This window comes from Neodiprion fabricii, chromosome 2, assembly GCF_021155785.1.
Source record: "Neodiprion fabricii isolate iyNeoFabr1 chromosome 2, iyNeoFabr1.1, whole genome shotgun sequence".
NCBI lineage: Eukaryota > Metazoa > Arthropoda > Insecta > Hymenoptera > Diprionidae > Neodiprion > Neodiprion fabricii.
This window is the reverse complement of record NC_060240.1, coordinates 4,119,197-4,139,823: the sequence shown is the minus strand read 5'-3', so window position 1 is coordinate 4,139,823 and position 20,627 is coordinate 4,119,197. Positions and strand designations below refer to the sequence as shown.

Sequence of the window (20,627 nt, the reverse complement as noted above, 5' to 3'; positions counted from 1 at the left end):
ATCCGGCTATCGCGACGCGTGTTTCACCGATAGCCGAGCCGTGAGTTTTGAGAAAAGATCGCGGAATAAGCGTGATTTTTGTAGAAACGGAGGGGGAAAAAAAAAGTAAAAAAATTCAAGAAAGAAAAAAACAATTTCGCAACATCGCGGGTCGACGTCTGTTCAATTCATTTATTTTTAATTTCAACTTTCTTTTCATTCTTCTTTCAAATCTTTTCATCTTTTCACCGTAAAAGCATCGTCATCGTCATCGTCATCGCTCGATATAAGCCTTATCCTGTATGCGATATAATTTACACGGCAGTGCGAAAGGTTATTTTGCCGATCGGTACAAAAATCGCGAATTGAAACACAGCCGCTGATATTGTTCGCCATGTGTTCCGACGACGATAATCTGGATTTATTTAATCGATGTATTTTATCAATTAACTGATCATCGAGGAATGAGAGCGAGGATAAAAAAAAGAAAGAAAAATGTGAACAAAACCGAGGACTCGCAGGATTTTCACGTATCTGTGTAATGAGAAGTTGCGCGTGTGGATTTGAATTGCCATAACGAGTAATGAAGAAATGAATCGATATTTTATGGGATTAAATATCATACACAATTAATACCGAGATGTGATGATAGTTTTGAAAAGAAATGTGTGTGAAAAGTTACGTCGCTGATTGAAAAAAAAAAAAACGAAAACCGTCCGCTGAAATTTTTTTTTTTTTTCTTCTTTTTTTTTAAACTCGAATAAATCGTCCAAGTGTTTTATTTCTAATAATCGATTAACCAGCAATTAAGCGATGTGTGCGATTTGAAAACCACGGCGTGAAGATTTTCTTATTTGAATGTAAAAAAAAAAACAAAAAACCCCGAAGGAATCGAATTTAAAAATAAAATGCTCGCAGTGATTACTGAAAAAGTGCGGAAAGAGGTGGAGAGCTATCGAACAAGTTCGACAGTTTGAGTGCCCGAAATATTTTGCATACCTGTGGGTGCGTGTGTGCGTGTGTGCGTGTGTGTGTGAAATAAAAATCAATCTATCAAACACACGTATCAGCCGCAGTGTAGTGAGTGCGGGTGTATTTCTCCTCCTTGTTCGGAATAATTTTTTCATCGTAAATCGTAAAAATGATCAGTGATGGAAGAAAATCTCTCTGTGCCTGTAATAATGATAATAATCGTGGAATAAAGTGGTTTCGTCGAATCGTCGCATTCGCGGTTATATTGTTCGTGATAAATAATCCAAAAAATGCCAATTGCCAAAACGCACCGACTGTCGGAATATGCGCAATTGACGGCTGCAACTGCACCGTAGTTGTGAAAAAATGGATTAACGTGAAGTGCGTTTTCAGCAGCGACAAGGTGTGTCTTTTTGTTTTTCATTTTCATTTTCTTTACCTCTATTAGTCGTCTGTCAATTCACGACCCGCCATTGCGCACATATTATTTTTGTTTAAACGTAAAATCCAGCCTGCACTACGTGACGTCATATTTTAAGAGCTATAAAGAGACGCGGTTCAACGACCCGTAACCGTCAATGTGCAACCCAATTACCTAATTATCCCTCAACGTTTTCCCCTCCCTTCTGCATACGTGTTAATAACAATTTGCAAAATCGCGTACGTATAAGTTGTAAATAAACTGGATCTTACAAAAAAGCTTTCGCTGCTTTTATACAGTTTCAAACAACAAGCGGTGGCTGAAATTATACTTTTAATACTGGTAACCGAAAAATGTCGCTCGTGTTCGTAGTTTTATTTATTTATTTGTTTTTTTATACGAATTTGAAAAACCAACGCGATTATCTGTACGGCGATAAATCGACTGGGAAATAAATACGATTTTCAAAGGTCTTTAAAAATCGATTTTTCATACGTTATTTCTCATCGATCGAAATACTTCTAGCAACGTTGATGAAAAAAAGAAAGTGGGATGGAAAAAATCCTTCCCAACAGTCTCTCATAGAATTTCATTCCCAGGGTCAAAACGAACCTGATATGTATATCGAAATTACATCGCGATATCAATACCAGTATAATTAGCATAGAAATTATTCTTAACACAAAAAGATCGAGTAATAAAATTCTGTGTCGGTTGGAGACCGAAAGTCAGGGCAGGGCTCAGGTAGGATTGGATAGCGGACGGACAGGTAGTTTATAACGTGCGTTCCACTTGCTGCATCAGGTTGCGCATCGATGATCACCGACTCGATTTTCCCGCGTATGATCACGGATGCAAACGCAAAATCCGGTGAACCCTGAGAGTCCGGGCGTAGATATATCGCGTGACTAAAGGTAAAAGGGCGCATCCCAATCCATGTGCCCTTTTACCTTTGCAAAAGTAAAAGGGCGTATAATTTTTTTTTTTATTGCCAATCAAGTGGTTGATATATTCTAAGCTTAAAATCAAAAAAAAAAATTCCAAAGGTGAAAGGGCGTATGTCTTTAATTATACGCCCTTTCACCTTTAAGAATTCGGAATTTTGGCAATCTAAAGGTAAAAGGGCGTATAATTTTTTTTTTTTTTGACAGTCAAAATATGAAAAAAAAAAAAAAAAAACGCAAAACTTTCTGTGGTCGTGAGAGTGTACGCCTTTAACTGTACACTTTTTCAAAGTTAAAACCGAAAATATATTCAAAAAACGTTAAAGTACGCGTGATTGTTCTAATGTTTTTTATTTCAAAAATAGTTGTAGAACTTAAAAACATGAAAAATTATTATATAAATTATAATGTTGACAGTCAGAAAACTATATTCTTATAGTTAAAAAACTTCCATATTCTAATCCCAAGAATCATTTTTTTATTATTTTTATCATTTTTTTATCCATAAGGAAAAATTTCTTAGGTATAAAAAAAATTTTTTTTTAGTGCATGTTTCGTGAAACTATTTTTCAACATTTAGTATCAAAATGAGAATTTTTCTTTATGCGCCCTTTTACTTTTAAGTATTATTTTTCTAAAAGGTGAAAGGGCGTATGTCTTGAGATACGCCCTTTTAGCATTAGGATGCCAAAAAAATTTTTTTTACAGATATTTGCGTTTCAGACGATTTTGAACCGATTGGCAAAAAAAAATTTTTTTGTACGCCCTTTCAGCATAAATCCCTACTAACATGTAGGGATATGCCCTTTTACCTTTAGGCACGCGATATCCTTGTGGCAAAAGACGACTCACCCGATATAAATAACGCGCAAAACAAGAGTCAGCATTTTATACCATGCACCGCCTTTCCCAAGCGTACAACTTATTCGTCTTGAAATCCACCAGATTGAAATTAGTAACGTTAACGTAGCGAATTGTTTAACAAAAGATTCACTGGTTTTGAAATTTTTTTAACGACTTTGAAGGAGTTCAGTTTAGTAAAAATCTGAATTCGGACAATTATCCTGTAACTGCGCGATAACGATTATATTCGGAAAAATAAATCGTTACGTTAACGTTACGAGTTAATCTCGTAAAAATCTTCCTCTCTCTTTCAATATATCTCGCGTCTTAATTGTAAGTTTTACTAAAATTCACCTCATCGCAATAGGAGAAATCAAACAATCGGTATATTCAATGCTAAGAAGAACAGGTTTAAAGAAGTTGCCGACAATTATACATACGGGGGAAAGAAAAAGAAGGGATAAAAAGGAGCTGTTTCGGTTCTTGAGCAATGCTTGTTTTACTTATACGCAGAGAAACTTTCACAAGGACGTGAAGGATTGAGAACTTAGAATGTATCTCCGTGGCACTGATCATTCCAATTTCGTACCGTCAACCAGATTCAATACAACTAAAGATCACAAATCTCGAATCATTATAATTAGGGCCTGGATTAATATGCAAGTATAGATTTTTTTTTTTTTAATTAATACTTTTTAAACGCAGTTGCTATTTTCCACATTTTTTTTTTTTTTATCATTTTTAAGTTTTTCAGGCCTACATTACACGGGCGTATCATCTAATTTTAAATACTTATTTATCCAGGCCCTGATTAAAGAAGGCAATAAAGAAGAACAAAATTGGCGATATAAATATTTTGTATTTCCTGTTTCCACCGTATTTTTTCTTCCTACAAGTCTCGACGATCATTCACGGTGACGGCAGCGTGACGCCCTGATTATAATCTCTTTGGAAAATATGCAGCCGCGGCTTCAGCAAACGCAGGAACATCTCTCACGATAAATCTTTCCATATTTCATCCACCGCAGGTATACGGTTAGCAGTGATACGTGCATGAGATTCTTAAACGCGATGCATTTTGAATGAAGAGTGCATCCAGGATCTAAACACCGGTGCACTTACAGGCGTGTGCTTCGGAGTTGTGTAAACGAAGATTTAAAAACCAATCGAACCCTCGTCATTTTATTATCTCCAATTTCGTATCCGCAAATTGCGCAAATACGAAGTTAGTAACGTTAACGTAACGAAAAATGGCGAAATAAATCTTTGTACAATTTTATTTTCACCGATTTTCAAGGAATTGGCTTTTCAGAATACATAAACACTTTCTTATTTGTCATAATTTACTAGCTAAATTTCAGACAAACCTGAGGATACGAAGTAAGGATTAACGTTGCTAACTTCAGTCTCGTCAAAATTCGCGATTTCCGAAACTTTTTCTGACTTCGTATAATTATTATTGTCGTTTACTCGCATCACTCTATTTATGATACAGTAAAAACGTCGCAAAATCGACGCGCGGTTCAGTGACTTAATACTTCCGGTTCACAGTTATAATACAGCCGAGACTTCCTAATCAAATCCTATAGTCAATGATTCAGTGATTCGACGCAACGCAACCCGCACGTCGTCTCTGGATCTGTGTTCACACGTCGACGGATCATCCGTCCATTTAAATATCGACGTGATACATTATACAAGCTTCAAACTTATCGTTTACAGTGCAATTTTTAGTGAAAAATAACAATTACGGAGTGAATTTTTATCCGCGTGAAAAATGTCTCCGTCGACTTATTGTCACTTGCTTGAAGAAAGCCCCACGCCTAGGCATGTAACATAAATTTCGTATGTATACCTCATGGCCTGCACGCAACGTTCGGTGTTGTTAGACAGCCAGGTTCTTCCGCCGAATATAACAACTTCCGGTCAAAGGGGTCAGCTCGTTAAAAGATGCCGTTCCGAATTTCTTAATGTATCTTCACCGCCACGTTGAAATAAAGTTTCCTTCGCTTCTCGATTATTAAGTAAATAATTTCAATGTTATCCGAGGATAAAATTATCTTCAAGAAAACAGAAAGTATTCTTTAAATCTGAATAAGGAGTGAAAGACGACGCGATACGCAGGACGCTGGGAATCTCGGGTTGGTTGGTATAGGTGTAGTAACGAGTTATTGTCGCATGGTCGGGGCTCATTCAGTAACTTATTTGGTCTCATTGAGCCGAGGGATTGTTTCAAAAGCTCGTGTGTGCGATTGTGTAGGCAAGAACGATCGAGAGCTTCAGAGTCAATTTATTCACAATAGATTCTTTCAACGAGACTTGAATGAGTCTCGAGCCGACGACGAGGCTCTGCCCGTTCATTGGAGAGGAGGGACAGTCGTCTGGGACATGCGGGTTATGTTATACCAGTGTGAATAGTTGGTGCATTTGTGTCGGAGCTCGAGTGTCCGTTCAACGAGAGTTTCTTCGAGCCTTTGGAGGTCGCGACGACGATAGAGGAGAGAGAGAGAGAGAGAGAGAGAAATAAAGAGAGAGAAACAAGGCCGAAAGTTATTTACCACATATCACACCACTCGAGAGCAAAGAAAGGGAGACTGAGAAAGAGAAAGAGAGAGAGAAAGGAACGCGTTTCCAGGATCCGTTCGAACGACCGGCTTTCGGCTAAGCCGACCGACAATTGTCTCTCGGAGAAAGAGATAAAATCGAAACTTTGATACTCTGGACTCGAGACTGGCTACCGCTTGGATACGGAATGATTGTTTCTCGTGTGTACAGCAAAGCCCGACTGAAATCCCTGGTTTGAGTTGAGCGAGATAAGCTCGATTTATTATCAATCGGCGACTCCGCTCTTCCGGGATAAAAAAAAAAAAAAGGACAAAAGTAGAAGAGAGAAGGGGACTGAAGTTGGTCCATTCGGTGACTGCTTCATCTCCGTTCTTCTTCTTCTTTTTCTTCTTCTAGTACTCCTTCATTCGCGACTGGTTCATGTCACCAATTACCGAAGCGAAATTGAGGCAATTAATTTACATCATAAGTACCCATCGTATCTCCACGCTTTCTCCTATACTATAATTCGAAATGGTTACAATGAGGATGAAGTTAGTAACGTTGCTCTAACAATCCATGTTCAGGAGAACTCGTTACTTCGGACCTTTAGAATCGACATCTGAAACTTGATAAACTATGATAAAAGACAAAATATAATCATTATTTTGAAAGCCGACTACTGGGAAGTCATTCGGAAACTGCACGGTAATGATTTGTTCCCTGACGTTCGTTACATTAACGTTACTAACTTCAACCTCGTACGGTAGTTACATGGATCTTGGGGAGTGGTACTAGACACTAAATATAAACGTATCGATTTCGTACATCGATACTACGCAGAAAACGCTGGATCAAAGTCGAATATCAAATCCCTCTTGGTGTAAGATTCAAAGTAGGTACACAGTTTTACACGTGTCCAACTGTAATTGATATTGCCTTTCACTCTGTCCTGCGACTACATTTGTCGTTTACCACGAGCTCGGCGAAGCTGGTGGATTATTATGGTCAACCAGCGGCAGAGCACTTAACGAATTGCATGCTATCTGTACGTTGTATTCTAATTAACTAAATTACCGACTGACCTCTCGCGAGTTGACCCGCCACACTGGGTTCAAATGTTGAAACATCATGTGCTCTCTCTCTCTCTCTTTGAGTTCGGTTAGAGCCGCGAGCAGACTAGTTAGACGGTCACACGCGGCTCTCTCGCCCCTAAATTCCGAACAAACTTCCGTCAGAATTAGACCATACCCTGGAAATTCCTTCACGTAGTGGCACAATGCATAATGAATATGGAAATTTAATTCACTGAGGGGCGATCGGAGCGTTAGGCGTTTTTGTTGTTCCGAGTACACACTTGAACACCGGAAGTAATATAGCTAAATGCACCCGAGAAGAGAGAGAGAGAGAGAGAGAGGTATAAAATTGTCTCAGAGTCTCAAACGAGAGATTCGACGTTATAGGTATCCTCCTTAATTCGCTGGAGTTTAAGCAGACGAAGACGAGGATCACGTTCAATGGTCCTTAAATGTAATAAAGACTCGGTTTTATGTTTGCCGGTATAAAGCAGCGCCCACATCATCCTCGTCTTGGGATACAATAACCAAATGACCTTGTCAAGTGTCAAAGGTCAATAGAGGGTAGATTCATTCCGTGTGTATTCGTAGACCAAGACGGAAACGCTGCCACGTCGCGTTAAGTTTATCGCGTTTGACGAGAAAACAAACCCCAGGCATTTCCAGTCGAGATAAAATTTTTTAACAGGAAAGGACGAGAGTCGCGATAGCGGTTGGATCATACGCATCCTATGATTGTGAAACAATACCAGCAAACGAAAACCGATCAAAGTCCGTTAAACCGTTGTTGTATAAATTGAAAACCGTTTTTTTCTTTCTTGACCCCCCAAGCAAATGTCGTAGATAATCTTCTGGGAAGTCGTTTCAGCCTCTGTATTAAAGATGAAATACAGGGTTGATCAGTTGAACGACCGAGTCTCGACGATGCGTTTCGTTCCCGTTACGGAAACGATAGAAACGAGAATAAGTCGAAGGCTGCTGTATGATGCGGCTGCTTGGTTGCCTCTCCGACTATCTGGCTGGCTGACTGCTATTACCCATATTTGTTCAAGTGCCAGCTGGAGCAAAACTCCTCGACGACGCAAACGACAGTGTGGCAGTTGTGCCTTTGCCTAGAATTTTACGTAACGTATACCTACCTACCTACCAACGCGTACGTTATACTGATATATACGATAAATTGATCGGGCATTCACCTCAACTCTCCAGCGATCGCCGTGCACCTTCTTCTTCTTCTATCGATCAATTCCTCCCAGTTCTCGTTCTTCTATGGTCTCGCGTATTATACTGTGTGTAAAGTAGCCTTCGACGAACACCATGTTCCCACCGACGATTCTCAACGCTCGCGAACTATCTCATTGTCGGAGAGAAAGGTGTGCCCGATAGTAAAATACGAGTTACAGCATTATTTCCCGTCCATGTGGTGTTCGGTAAAGGTGAATATAGAAAGATGAATCATAAACTAATCCTCGGCTAGGATTTAAAAAAACAGTGCCATTATGCATTAAGCTGAGAAGCCATACAGGAGCCAAGAGTAATTGCTTCCACTATAGATGGATTGACAGGTTATAGATAACCGGGCTTCGGACCCATTTCCTCCTCAGATTATTACAACAACTGATGGTCGTTTTCAGCGATGGTCATGACTGAAAAATCGTTGCCTTACTCCGCACGTTTGCCGTTCAACTATATCAGCGACTAATCTTCATTACGTTTCAGGTTTGGAGGTTATGCGCCGATAAGTTGGCTTCCAAAGTGCGTGTACAGTGTACGAAGATCTGGCAACGTTACGTTCGTATTTTTTGTGCACTGGGTCAGGACCAGCTCATCAAACTCTGGCGGAGGGGGGCAGAGAGAGAGAGAAAGAGAGAGAAGGAAAAACAGACGGAGACACTGAGAGGAACAGCCTTTCGAGCAACGATGTGTCCTCGGACGTGCTTTGTGCAAGAATACGCGCCATTTATGCGTGTAACGCGAGATAAGAGGGCCGAGTAAATAAGACACAAGTCGAAGCAGAAAAGCTGATTATGAGAAACCAGAATCGCTGGCTCAGGCTAATGGCACAGGTTTACAGAGCTGGCAAATATGTTTAAATAGATACTTATAGGTCATTGTCTATACGCGTATCTCAATCGCACCACTCTCGGTTTGACTCGTCCGCGATAAGAAGTTGATGACACGCGCATGCATATTTACACGCGCATTCCAGAAATTCTTCTACAGAAAACAGAATTATTTCAAAACAATTTCATTTCAGCTGCTATGCGACGCAATTTCTGAAGTGAAACAACTTTTCAAATAAAGGATAAAGTGTGACGCAACGGGATTTCTACAATGGCGGGAGAAAAGCCGGGTTGGAGCCAGTCATTCCATATTCGATTACTCCGTTCGCGATAACTGTGCGATGAAAATCGTCACATAGAACGATGTACGTCGAATACAAGACGAGCGTTTAATACAGCCATTGTTCGAATTGATCATAGAAATAGTGTCAAGTATCAACCTGTAGGTATAAAGTTTATTGCCACACAAGTATTAATTTCGAGCAAAGAACGTAGCATCGCTTTGCCTGTTCTTGCGGGTCCAGTTGTAACTTCGAGTCAAGTTCTCGTGGTTTGACTCCACGATCTAGAGAACACCGAAGGGAATGAGTTTTGGTATCGCGGGCGTGATTTCTTCTTCTTTTTTCGTATCTCCACACGTTTCTACCTCTTCTTGTTTCATCTTGAAGACATACATACGTGCATACGCAGATAGATGTACACACGCGTGAAGTGTAGGAACTAGAACGACCAGATACTATTTTTAAACCCCAACGTTGTAGTCTACTAGGCGCATTTCTTCTACTACTGGTATAATAATATTAACCGAGGGGATAGTCGAACGTCCGCGTTCATTCGTTCGTGTTCGGTAGTTCCTTCCAAGTCCCTCCCAATTTAAAAGCTATCTGGAGAAGGTTTTAAATACGTAATGCGATTCCGGTAGCCATTTTTCGTTCCCGTCCCCCCTCTGATGTCAGACAGACGCACCGAGTGAACTAAGACTAGGTGGCGGCATGTGACCCAGTTCAATGTAACGTGCATACTACACATACATGTCGCAACCTTCGCCAGCTGTTAAGCAAGTTCTTCAACAACTCACCGTGTAGCAGCTCCAAGAGATATCCTTCATACGTAATCGATGTCAATCAATGGACGCGGGTGACCGCGTAAGTTCAGCCAAACCAATGTGTTCGGTTCACATATATGCGAGAAACCTCTCGTGGCCACGTCAGTCTGGGTAGCACTTTTTCCCTTCCATATATTTAATCTCGTCTTACTTGACTTCTTCCGCCCGGTCGAGTCAGGCCAGACGGATGAATTCTCCGCGACACGCAACAGCCTTTGTAGACAGGGATCATGACGGACCCCCGTAGAGAGAAGGTGAATTCTTGGGGAAAGAAGCCCTCGGCCTTCGTGGTAGCGGCTCAAGTGTAAAGAGGAAATATTATAATCCCTTGAATCGAGGGTGGTCGTCGAGCAGCTCGTGTAAGACGGGAATGGAAGAAATTCTTCTCCATTGTGATTCAAATTATTCGTTCGCGAGTATGAAATTTCTAGACACTTGTTCTAATACGATTTGGACTAGGCATCTTTCGACAAACGGAAAAAGAACCCTGACGGCTAATATTGGACGAGTTGTGAGAAAAGGTGACCTTGGCTGAAGGTCTGCGGCGTTAGACGTTTGTTGAACATATTCCAAGAGCAAACTGGCGTGTGATTATTTGTTGTACATTCATAACCGCTAGTCGCTGTTACGTTGGCTTCAGTTCCACGTAGCGTCCCTTCATCCACCTACGAAATATGACCATAATCTGGTTAATGTCTGTATTTTAACAGCCCTAGATTAGGCACCGCTTCATTGTGTAGCTTCTCGTCCACGCGGAGACTCCTTAAGCTACACGCAAGCCGTACTGGAAGTAAAATTAAAGAGATGTTCTATTTTCTTTCTTTGGTTTACTCTGCTCAGTTTATGACTCGTTTCGAAGCAGATAAGGCTATGCCGTAAAATGTGACGATCAATTTACTTCAGTGAAACGAAAAATGGACAAGGAAAACAATAAAATTGACTGTTCTCTCCGGTATTGTACTCGGTATCACTATAGACGGTGCTACTTGAGAAAAACAGACTCACTGCTGAAATCAGCTGTACTGATAATGTGCAGTCTTTGAAAAACATTGAATAATGGAATTGAAACTGGATGTGGCACGATTGCTTGGTTTTTATTCGAAATCCTGGCTTCCAATAGATGCTTTCGTAAGTCAAGTTTAATTTTCTCTATTTTGTACAATTGCCAAAGCTGACGAAGACACTTTAACAACCGGTGAACGAAGAGAAGAAAATCTATTCTATCCTCTACGTAAAACAAACTATTGCCGAGCTTCGATTGGCGGAAAAAATGTCTGCTTCGTTAGAAACTACAAGATAAGTATCGAATATCAGACGTTGTGAGTGGCGGCTAAATTACGCCGGTCATTCGACGCCTCGGTAATTTTCAAAGACTACGAGGCGCGTCAAGAATTATCCCGTTGACCAAGAGCCACGTACAAACAGCATTCGCGATGGACGTGTGCCAAGATAGAGAGAGAGACCAAAAGATCCGAGTAGATTTCACGGTCAGAACAAGATTTTCCCGCATCTATTATCCCGAGTAGTTTTTGAGAGTCGGTACTAGTCAGGACGGATCTTTGCGCAAAAAGATTTAGCGTTCCAGAGGTGTGCTTTTCGCTAAATTTGGTCCATGGGGTGGAGGGTTAATGCCGGTCGTTGCCGAACGAACGAAGGAACGAAGGAAGGAAGCAAGCAAGCAAAGACAGAAGGGATGAGGAGGCTTCTCTCCCTTCCCAAGGAATACATACTCCATATACTCGTTACTTATGCTCTCGTCGCGTGAGTCGCTCTCGCTCTTCTTTGTGTGTTGACACAGAAATAGCTGAGGGTAACTTTTAGCTGGCAAAACGTCCAACTGACTCACGCCACGTGACGTTTTCCGTTAGTCACGGCGTAACTGCAGTACGTCCATGGACCTCGGCGGCGTTAAAGGAACACTTTTACTATCCACTCTCTCTCGCTCTTGGTTCTCTCTTGGTTCCCTCTCCGGAGAAGAGTAGGTGGGCAGGCATGTATCCCTCCGAAAAAAATGAATGAACTTAAATTTAGACCAAGCGTCGACCTGCCGCCGATGAAAATACCTCGAAGAAATCTTTAGACCTTTGACCGTTCCTTGGTGCCGATCAACGAAGTGGCTTAGCTATCTCTCCAGGAAAATTCTCCACGCAGATGAGACTCACGCTGGATGAGTATCATACATGGTTCACCTTGACGCACGTGTCCGAGGAGTGTTTATTTTGATGTTGACCGGTACTTGGAAGCCGGCAGCGTTTCAAGGTGATCTTGTAGTGCGGTTTCAACTGTCAGCCATAAATTACGTTGCCATAGTTCGTATATACGTTCAGAGTACACAGCAGAAGAATATACACTCGGGCATAACGTGTACCGGCTTGCGTAATGGATTGTTCGAGTGTCAACAGAGCGAGTAAACACTCGTTGTGCTCGTACTCATCTTATCGCAGATTTCTTTATTTGAACTTTTCTGGATTTGGTCATGTGAGTTGAGTAGGCCGTACATGCCACGACTCAATACTTCGAGGTTGAATTACGTCGCGAATACACTTCTACTCCGCTGCTTCGTCAAAAGCTTTTCCTGTGCGGTGAATCGAATACACTGCCAATGCGAGTAGAGTATCGGGGGTTTTACAATTGGAAGGGTAACGATTCATTTATTGTTCATCCACGTCTAAGAATCCAGGTTCAGGGAAATATAAAGCGATGTCATTATGCCCAAGGGGTGGTAAAAAGCGAGCTCGACAAATCACGGATAAACTTGGTTGAAAATAAACCGATTAATTACCCTCTTCTCCCACCTCACTGTGACACAAGAGGCTGTCTCTGCGTTTCTGAGTCTGTCACGTGGGTTCACTGTTACGTTGAACGCACGCCGTGGTAAAAATAGACACGAAAGGCGATAACGTCTACCGTTAGATTTTTCGGTCGGACGGAGGGAGTCATCGCGGCATTTTAAATTCCGCAAAACTTTGGAATTCACTAGAGGTACCGGTGAAGAAGAAACAGAGAAGAAACTCGTCTCGAGTCAGTACCGTAAAAGAAAAGCAAAACCCTCCCTCGTACTTATGCTTTCAACTTTCTTCCGCCTACTTTTTACGACCCTGAATAGCTTTTATTCGAGATCAGTAAATGCGGTAAAAGTTTCTTGACGTTTGTTGAAAACGCGGTATAATCTCAGTTCCTTCCACGTACCTCATCCCAGTAATTGGTAAAGAAACTACCATAGCTGTGGTCGAGTTCCAAATAAATTCTGATCGAAAGTCGACCAGGTCCGATGAATTGAAAATATAAATGCTCGGTACCAGGAACAACAACGCGGCAACGAGTTTCGTTAAAGTCAAGATCGTTGTCATCGTATTTTCAGATCGATCAGGACAAAGTCCGCAGCGTTCGCAAAGACTCGAGATACGGAGAGTGGTAGAGCTCGAAAATGAACTCATACATGTTTCAAAGACCTAGCCACGTTTCAGATCATGACCTCAGAGCCAACGCATAATGGAAGAGTAGCCTTCGGCATTCGGAAAGAATACACTGCCCTGACAAGTCCTGTTGGATTATACGACTTTGTCACACTCTGGATTCGGGAACTAAGCAGGAAATGTTTGATACGGGTAGACCGATTGCTATCTTTCAAGTCGGCTCGTGTAGCTTTATGCCTAAGCTAATATCCTGACGCTTCCTATATTCCATTCCATTTCATTCCATTCCATTATCGGAATTAGCCGCACGTCATCGCGATAGCGCTTTGGCGTTTGTTCGGTCAAAGGCTACTGTATCGTCGCGTGGCGTTGGGCGGTTTCCTTTTTTCATTAACTGTATATAGAAAATCTTCTCCGTTTTCATCACGATTGCCGTGAAATTGTAACGATTTATCCACTACTTTGCAGCAGCAGGATCTTAATACGAATAACCGACAACATCCGCGCCAGTTTCTTCTTCTTGTTTTCCTCGAGAGAAAGTTATGACGTGCACGTTTTGATTATTGTGATAATGGATTTCCAAGTCACCCTCTAAACGTCTCGAAGCCTCGTTTCCCCTCCTTCTGTTTATTTCAAGAAAAAAAGCACGACAGCTAAACCGCTACCATACCCATGCTACAGCAGCTATTCGTTTAATTTTAGTCAATTCCATGTAGTTTTAAATGGCAGTTGTTTCACCTTCTAGCACACTTACAAATGCTCCGCCATACGAATCTTTACATCATAACCATGAACATTATCACTTATACTATACCTATGTTGTACATGTGAATCATAGATATTACGAGCTAATTATTCGTCAGAATGTAGTGGAAATAAACAGGTTTACCAAACTGTATGCCGTGTCAGAGCGTGATAAGAAAGTAATCATGTACATTGTCACGTATATGCTGTACGTGTGAATCATAGAGAATGAGTTGATTATGTTCGTCGGACTGTAGTGGAAATAACTAGGTTTTCTAAACCGTGAAATAGGGCAAAATAGACGGTAGCTGCACCGCAGGCACGTAACCTTGGAGGTGAACAATGAATTACGCACAGCTACACAAAGAACTAATTATACGACCAGTGATGCTAAATTGGGTAACAGCGAAACACGCGTGTTCGACAAGATTTCGCCAGAGAGCCAAATTCCGGACAGCTTGTAGACTTTGGGTTTCGACTTGCAGGCAGAAAATTCGGAGGATGTTAAACTCGTGTCTGTGCGAAGGGATCGATAATGCACAAGGAAGTAGAAAAATAATTGTGAAAAGTTTAATGAGACTCTTAAACGAATGAATTAAGGACGAATGAATAAAGCAATCAATCATTCGGCTAATTAATTATAGTTCAGTGCTCTTCGTACAAACGGAGGAAAAAAGGTAGAAAGAATAAAATGAACTGAATTGAAGGTTCCGAGAGTGAAATTCCTCGACGTCTCAGACTGGAATATAGCGACTGTTATTATTAACCTGTCCCTTTCAGTCTTGAGCCTTGGCTAGCCTGTCGCCATCTTAGTTAAAACAGGAAGCTCGATGGATTTTTATTTTCATTTTTCACAAGTAAAACGTCGCCTCTACGTTTACTTCTTCTTCACCCAGCGCACAAATATATCCTATATGAGCATCTGTCGGGTTATAGGTACAGTATGGTTGCTCTGACTGGTAAACAGAGCGCAGAAGAAAAAGGATTGCAGGTATACTTTATCCCTGTTCAATCTATTAACCTTTAGCCGGCACGTTTATCTGATATAACATTGCTGGCACCTTGGAGTCGTTGAAAACCCCAACCGAAAATTGCTTGCTGTAACGAAGCAATTCAATATTATTACTTGAATTTTTCTTTTTTTGTTGGTATACACTTAAGCGTCTTTTACGAGATAAACAAGGTCGCAACAATAATTATTAATTTCAATTGACCCCAAGGTTATCAGCAATATTATACCAGATAATAAAAGAGACGGCTAAAGGTTAAAAACTCTTAGGTCACGAAGAACCCCAAGGTGCCAGCTAAAGGTTAAAAACGCTACGACTCTATAAAAGAAATGCTTCCAATGATCTTCAGCAACGTTGTTATGTCTAATCCTGGGCATAACAGCCACCCCCGACCATTCTGCACGCGGTGCATAAGCTCTATATTTCTGAGCGTTTCCGTTTATAAACTCGGCTCCAAATAGAGTTACTCAAGCACATTTGCATAAATGTCGGCTCATCAGCATAAGTGGTGCCAACAAAACGTAAAAAAACAGGATAACCTGCACGGATATGCATTCTCTGCGTAGGCTTTGAAGACAAAGCTTTTTAGACCACTTTTGTTAGCCATAATTGTTTAAACCACGAAGTTTTTCCTGCTGCGTTTCAGTGTTCAAAAGTCTTTTAATGAAAATGAATTCGACGATAGCAATGATTGAGCGATTATGAAAGTCCCACTACTGTGGGTGAACACAGAAAGTGGGTGAATAAAACCACCATTGATGTTGATGAAATTTCACGAGCACGAACAATTGTAACGTTTGTATCAACAAAACATGAAACTATGGTTTCGTTGTTCCAGGATGTGGAGCTGGTGGAAGGTTCGGTGCCGGAGGAAGCGATCGAAGTGGAAATATCCCGGTGTCGAGAGCTGAAGATACAAGCAGGTGCATTTATGGGAGGTGTTCAACTGCGTAGAGTGCACGTCTCGGGGGTTTACAACGTGGTAGCGAAGAGCCAGGCGTTCAATAATTTAAGCGCCCCGAACACTCTATTCGAAGTATCGGAGTGCGACACGGTACTGCTGGAGAGTCACGCGTTCAAGAACTCGCTGAAACCACTGAGTGTCTCTATAGCTCGGTGCAAAACCGTAAAGATAAAGCCAAACGTTTTTTTATGGCTACTGAAGATCACCATCAAGGATGTCCTCGACTTGGAGCTGTCCACCAACGCCTTCAAGTTCGACACGCCTCAGCCAGGACGTCATGGACCGGCGACCCAGGTCAGTCACGATCTCCTCTCTTATGATTGTCATCGTTTTATTTTTGACTGTAATTAGAAGCCGAGGTTGAGCCAGGTCAGATTGTGATCCCCGATGTTGAAAGAAAAAGGAAAGCGGCTACCTTCTAAAAATTTCACTCGTTGACAGACAAACGCACACGGCCATGTGATAATGGCTCGGGATACGGATCTTTTACTTTATTTTCAACCGCGGTGTTAACCCTCCATCTTATTCACCGTGCAAAGATTTAACCGGTTCAAGATGTTGATGACCAAGTGTTTTTCCTCTCCTTCCAGATATTGTTCCAGAGTGTAAAAATAGACGAGTTACCAACGATGGCGTTTCCCTCGACAGTCATGGAGGTGCGCATGGACAATCTCGAGACATCGGTGATTCGCAAGGACACGTTTAGCGCCATGAAGATACTGAAAGTGGCGATAAGCAACGCTACTATCGGGACAATCGAGTCGGGTGCTTTTAACGGTCGAACTCTGATCGACAATCTAGAATTCGTCGACGTGAGCGTTGCGCAAATAAAAACCGGTGCGCTTCTGGCACCAGTCACAAATTTCACAATTCAATACTCAAGGTAAGAGGACCGTTTGTTTCCTATCGAAGCGTCTGTGATAAAATCATCACGATCCAAATCTAAACCAACCATTGAATTTTCAGAGTGAATGACATGGAGACAGGTGCCATAAACGTGGTCGCGGCAACGGTGACTCTGAACAACAACGAGTTTCAGGAAATCGCGCACCGGGCGATATCGCTCAACCAATGGAACCACATAGCGATCCACCAGAACCTATTCCGGAGTATTCAGAACGAATCGATATCGGTGAAGATGTCAGAGAACGTTAAAACGCAGACTGAGTTCCTGTTCACCGAGAACCACATAGTGACAGCGGAACCTGGTTCTCTGAGGTTCGCGGCACAGACTCAGAGTCTTCGCCGAACGACGATAAGCGGTAACTACTTTGCAGAGCCGTGCAGCTGCAATCTTGAAAAATGGATGAAAAATCTAGCCGGAACAAACGGTTCCGTGGTAGCGGTGATGGCCACGAGCTACTGCGAGATAGACGAGGTTCTAGGTCGGTGCTTCAAGGTGCCGCAGGGCCGGCTGTTGATGAGCAACTTCACGAGCATAATATGCGCGGCGAGTGAGCACCACATAAACTGCAAGGACCCTGCTACGAAGCCTGAGCCTAGCGTAAGTCCGCCGAACGTCGGTCCGCACGGTTACCCAAAGCCGAAGGGTTACTTCGACGTTGAAATGAGCGACCCCAAGCAGCTGGAACGAGAGAAACGGATAATAGTGATGATATGCTCGGCAGCTGGTCTCTGCGTGATGGCGGTGCTGGCGATGTTCGGTCTGTTCTACGTCCGGCGGCGAGGCGTCTGTCCGAAGTTGACGTCGGGTCCTTTCTCCGGTCTGGCCTCGTGGATGTCGCCGAGCAACGGAATGGCCGCTGCAACATCGGCGAGGTCGATATCTCGGATGAGCGTTAACGAGTACGCGGGTCTGCGGCCGGAAGCTAGAGTCCTGGCCGTGGAAACGGCGCCTGATGACCAAGCCGAGGACGCCTACGCATACACGGAGAACAAGGCGACCCAAACACTGCCCGAAGAACTGACCGAGGATTACCTCAGGGAGCTCAGGGAGCGACTCAACGATCCGGATGACTACAGCGAGGCCAGAGACATGATCGAGCACCTCTACGACCTGATCAAGGTCGAGGAGAGTTGCAACAACAACAACAACGACAACCGCGAGACTCCGGCGGTCTACCACGACCTTGTAGTGAGACCCCGGGCTCGCGGCTCGGCCTTGAGGCCCTCGACGAGCGTCGGTACGCGAGTTCCCTCCCTGGACAAGCTTCTCCCGACCCCCGTGGGGCCTCGGTCCCAAATCGTGGAGTACGCCGAGCCTCGGGACAGTAAATTGAGCGACCAGAATCACCTCTACGCCGAGCTTCTGGGAGACGAAACGGTACCCAGTACGAGCCGACTGTCCCAACCAGTTTTGGCTGGACTTGTCGGTCGGGCCCAGCAGCCTCTGCCGCCGGAAATTGGTGGTACCGGAAACGAGGGGCAGAAGAACGGCTTCAGGGATCCCGCCAAGAGCCAGACTCGACCTCTGAGCTTCCTCAAGGCCCTCGGCGAGAGCATTCTCGGTACGTCGTCGAAGAGTCCCCAGAAAAGGCCCGCGGCTCCGTTGCTCTGCGAGTACGCCGAACCCTCGGACGCGGCGGCTCACCTTTACTCGGAACTCTCGGAGCCGAATACTCACACGAACTCGAGGCCATCTAGTAAAATGGCCAACAGACCTTTGCCAACGAAGCCTGGTGATACGGAGACGACGCCGATCACCATTTCGTAAAACTTCCGTCAACCATAAATTAATCTGTGATATACATATATATCGATCGTTATTATTTAATATATACGTATCATAACAAGAGGAAGACTTCAATATCATTACTATTAGCGTATTACGTATTTATAGGTACAACGTATCTCATATATGTTCGACTATCACTTATCGTTATTATTATTAATATTATTATTATATGATTTTGCGTCTCTACTCAAGTTCTTTGAAAATATTCATAGCTGATCTGTAAATATTACGTTGCGTGTATCACGGCTCGGTAAATAGATGAGTAAGACTCAAATAGTAGTCTCGTTTGGATTGGTCGAATTTCGAAATTCGAAAAAATATACAGTGAGCATGAACTTTATGCGTGGAGATGAAACAACGAGGTGTTAAAAAATTGATTTATTTAAGGTTTAAGTTTGTATGAGAATTACTTTTTCCTTCGTATGATATTGTAGACTGTAGGAATATTTGGGAAAATTGTAAAGAAACCAACGAATCGTGATGGTTATTAAATAATTGTTGAGAACGGCGGCAGCGTGTCGTTTTATTCAATTACCGGTCCGCGTGTCTCTGGTTAAAGTCACATGTGAAGAGATCGGACTCGTGCGTTTTAGAGTGTACAGTATTATGCCGCACGTGCTTGCACGTGAGTTATTTCGACGCTGGCTAGCTGAAAATATCACGATTCACGGGTGAGACACGATCGAGGGTAAGACGCGAAATGCCCTCTGGAAGGAAGCGTAAAATATGCCTGAATTTCGAATACGTTGTTTACTTTTTTCTTTAAAAAAAAAAAAAAAGAAACTTGATCGCATTTTTAACAAGGAACTGAGTAGAATACCGTAAAATGCAATCAGTAATAATAGTTTTGAAAAGTTCGTTTTTGAAATGAATGCGAGACCGCCATTGTTGCTGTAATTCCGACGTAATGTAGATAAATTATTCACTATTAATATACGGTAAAATATAAATATAAATATATCTACATATACAAATATAATGTATGCGAAATGAGTATCTGTGTTGTTTGATATCACTTTGTGACTGCGTATAAAACATGGCGTATGCAAAGCAACGAAGGATGTGTAGCGGAAACGCATATATCGTGGGAGTGAATACTTTTTATATAATTCAATTAATAGCGTATACGATGACTGTAATATATATATATATATATATATATATATACGTATGTGTAATTGTACCAACGTGTAATAATCGATAAATTTGCTTCTTCAGGTATTAAAGTGAAATATAAAAATTTCCCAATTTTTCAAACGAAATGTTCAAGGTGTAATAAAACCCCATTTCATTTTTGTTCAATTAAATTCTATCTGTATTTAAAAATAGGCATAACACGCCCCTTTACACCGTATAAAAAACTAATTCCGGCAGTCCTGCAAAGAGGAATTCCGAATCCGTCGTACTTCGATAGAATTATTTGTACAACACGTGTACTCGGAAAGATTTTCACCGCCCTGCGAGAGATCCGTTTTTAGAAAATATTGTTTGCTTGTTCATCTAGGGTCGGGCGAGGGTCGCCGAAAAATTCCCCCGCCGCCTCTATCCTAATTCGTTAACCAAGTTCCGGTTTGTAAAAGAACTCAAAGAACACGACCCGAGTCAACGTGTTTCCATTGTTCTGGGTCGGGTGCGAGTGACGTCTGTGTTTACCTTCAAGTTTTTTCCATTTCCCGTCGTATATAATCATCGGTCGTGCCCAAGTCTCGCGGTGATTGCAAAACGCCGCGATACCGCGGTAATTTAACGATAAGTAGGGAAAAAATTCGACCTTAAAACTCGAGTTGAAAGGGTCCGGTGTAACGGAACAACGAGAGAGTCTAGAGAGTTGTTCGTTATAAGGAACAGCTG

At 42.3% G+C, this 20,627-nt stretch overlaps 2 protein-coding genes across 14 annotated transcripts in view; one reads left to right on the top strand and one right to left on the bottom strand.

Annotated features, from left to right (window-relative positions):
- LOC124174877 (E3 ubiquitin-protein ligase MYCBP2) overlaps positions 1–20,627 on the bottom strand; it is a 164,307-nt gene that overhangs the window by 16,504 nt on the left and 127,176 nt on the right. The gene's annotated exons all lie outside the window — the stretch shown is intronic.
- On the top strand, positions 9–20,038 carry LOC124174882. Of its 7 annotated transcripts, none has more exons than XM_046554475.1 (4): positions 9–156; positions 15,956–16,375; positions 16,672–16,964; positions 17,048–20,038. In XM_046554475.1, exons 2-4 carry the CDS (start codon positions 16,049–16,051, stop codon positions 18,753–18,755), a joined length of 2,328 nt encoding a protein of 775 aa, XP_046410431.1. In that variant the 5' UTR covers positions 9–156; positions 15,956–16,048; the 3' UTR covers positions 18,756–20,038. The 7 variants fall into 7 exon arrangements, with proteins under 7 accessions (XP_046410431.1, XP_046410425.1, XP_046410428.1 ...); XM_046554469.1 differs by having other exon boundaries at positions 9–1,354; XM_046554472.1 differs by lacking the exon at positions 9–156 and adding an exon at positions 8,822–8,845.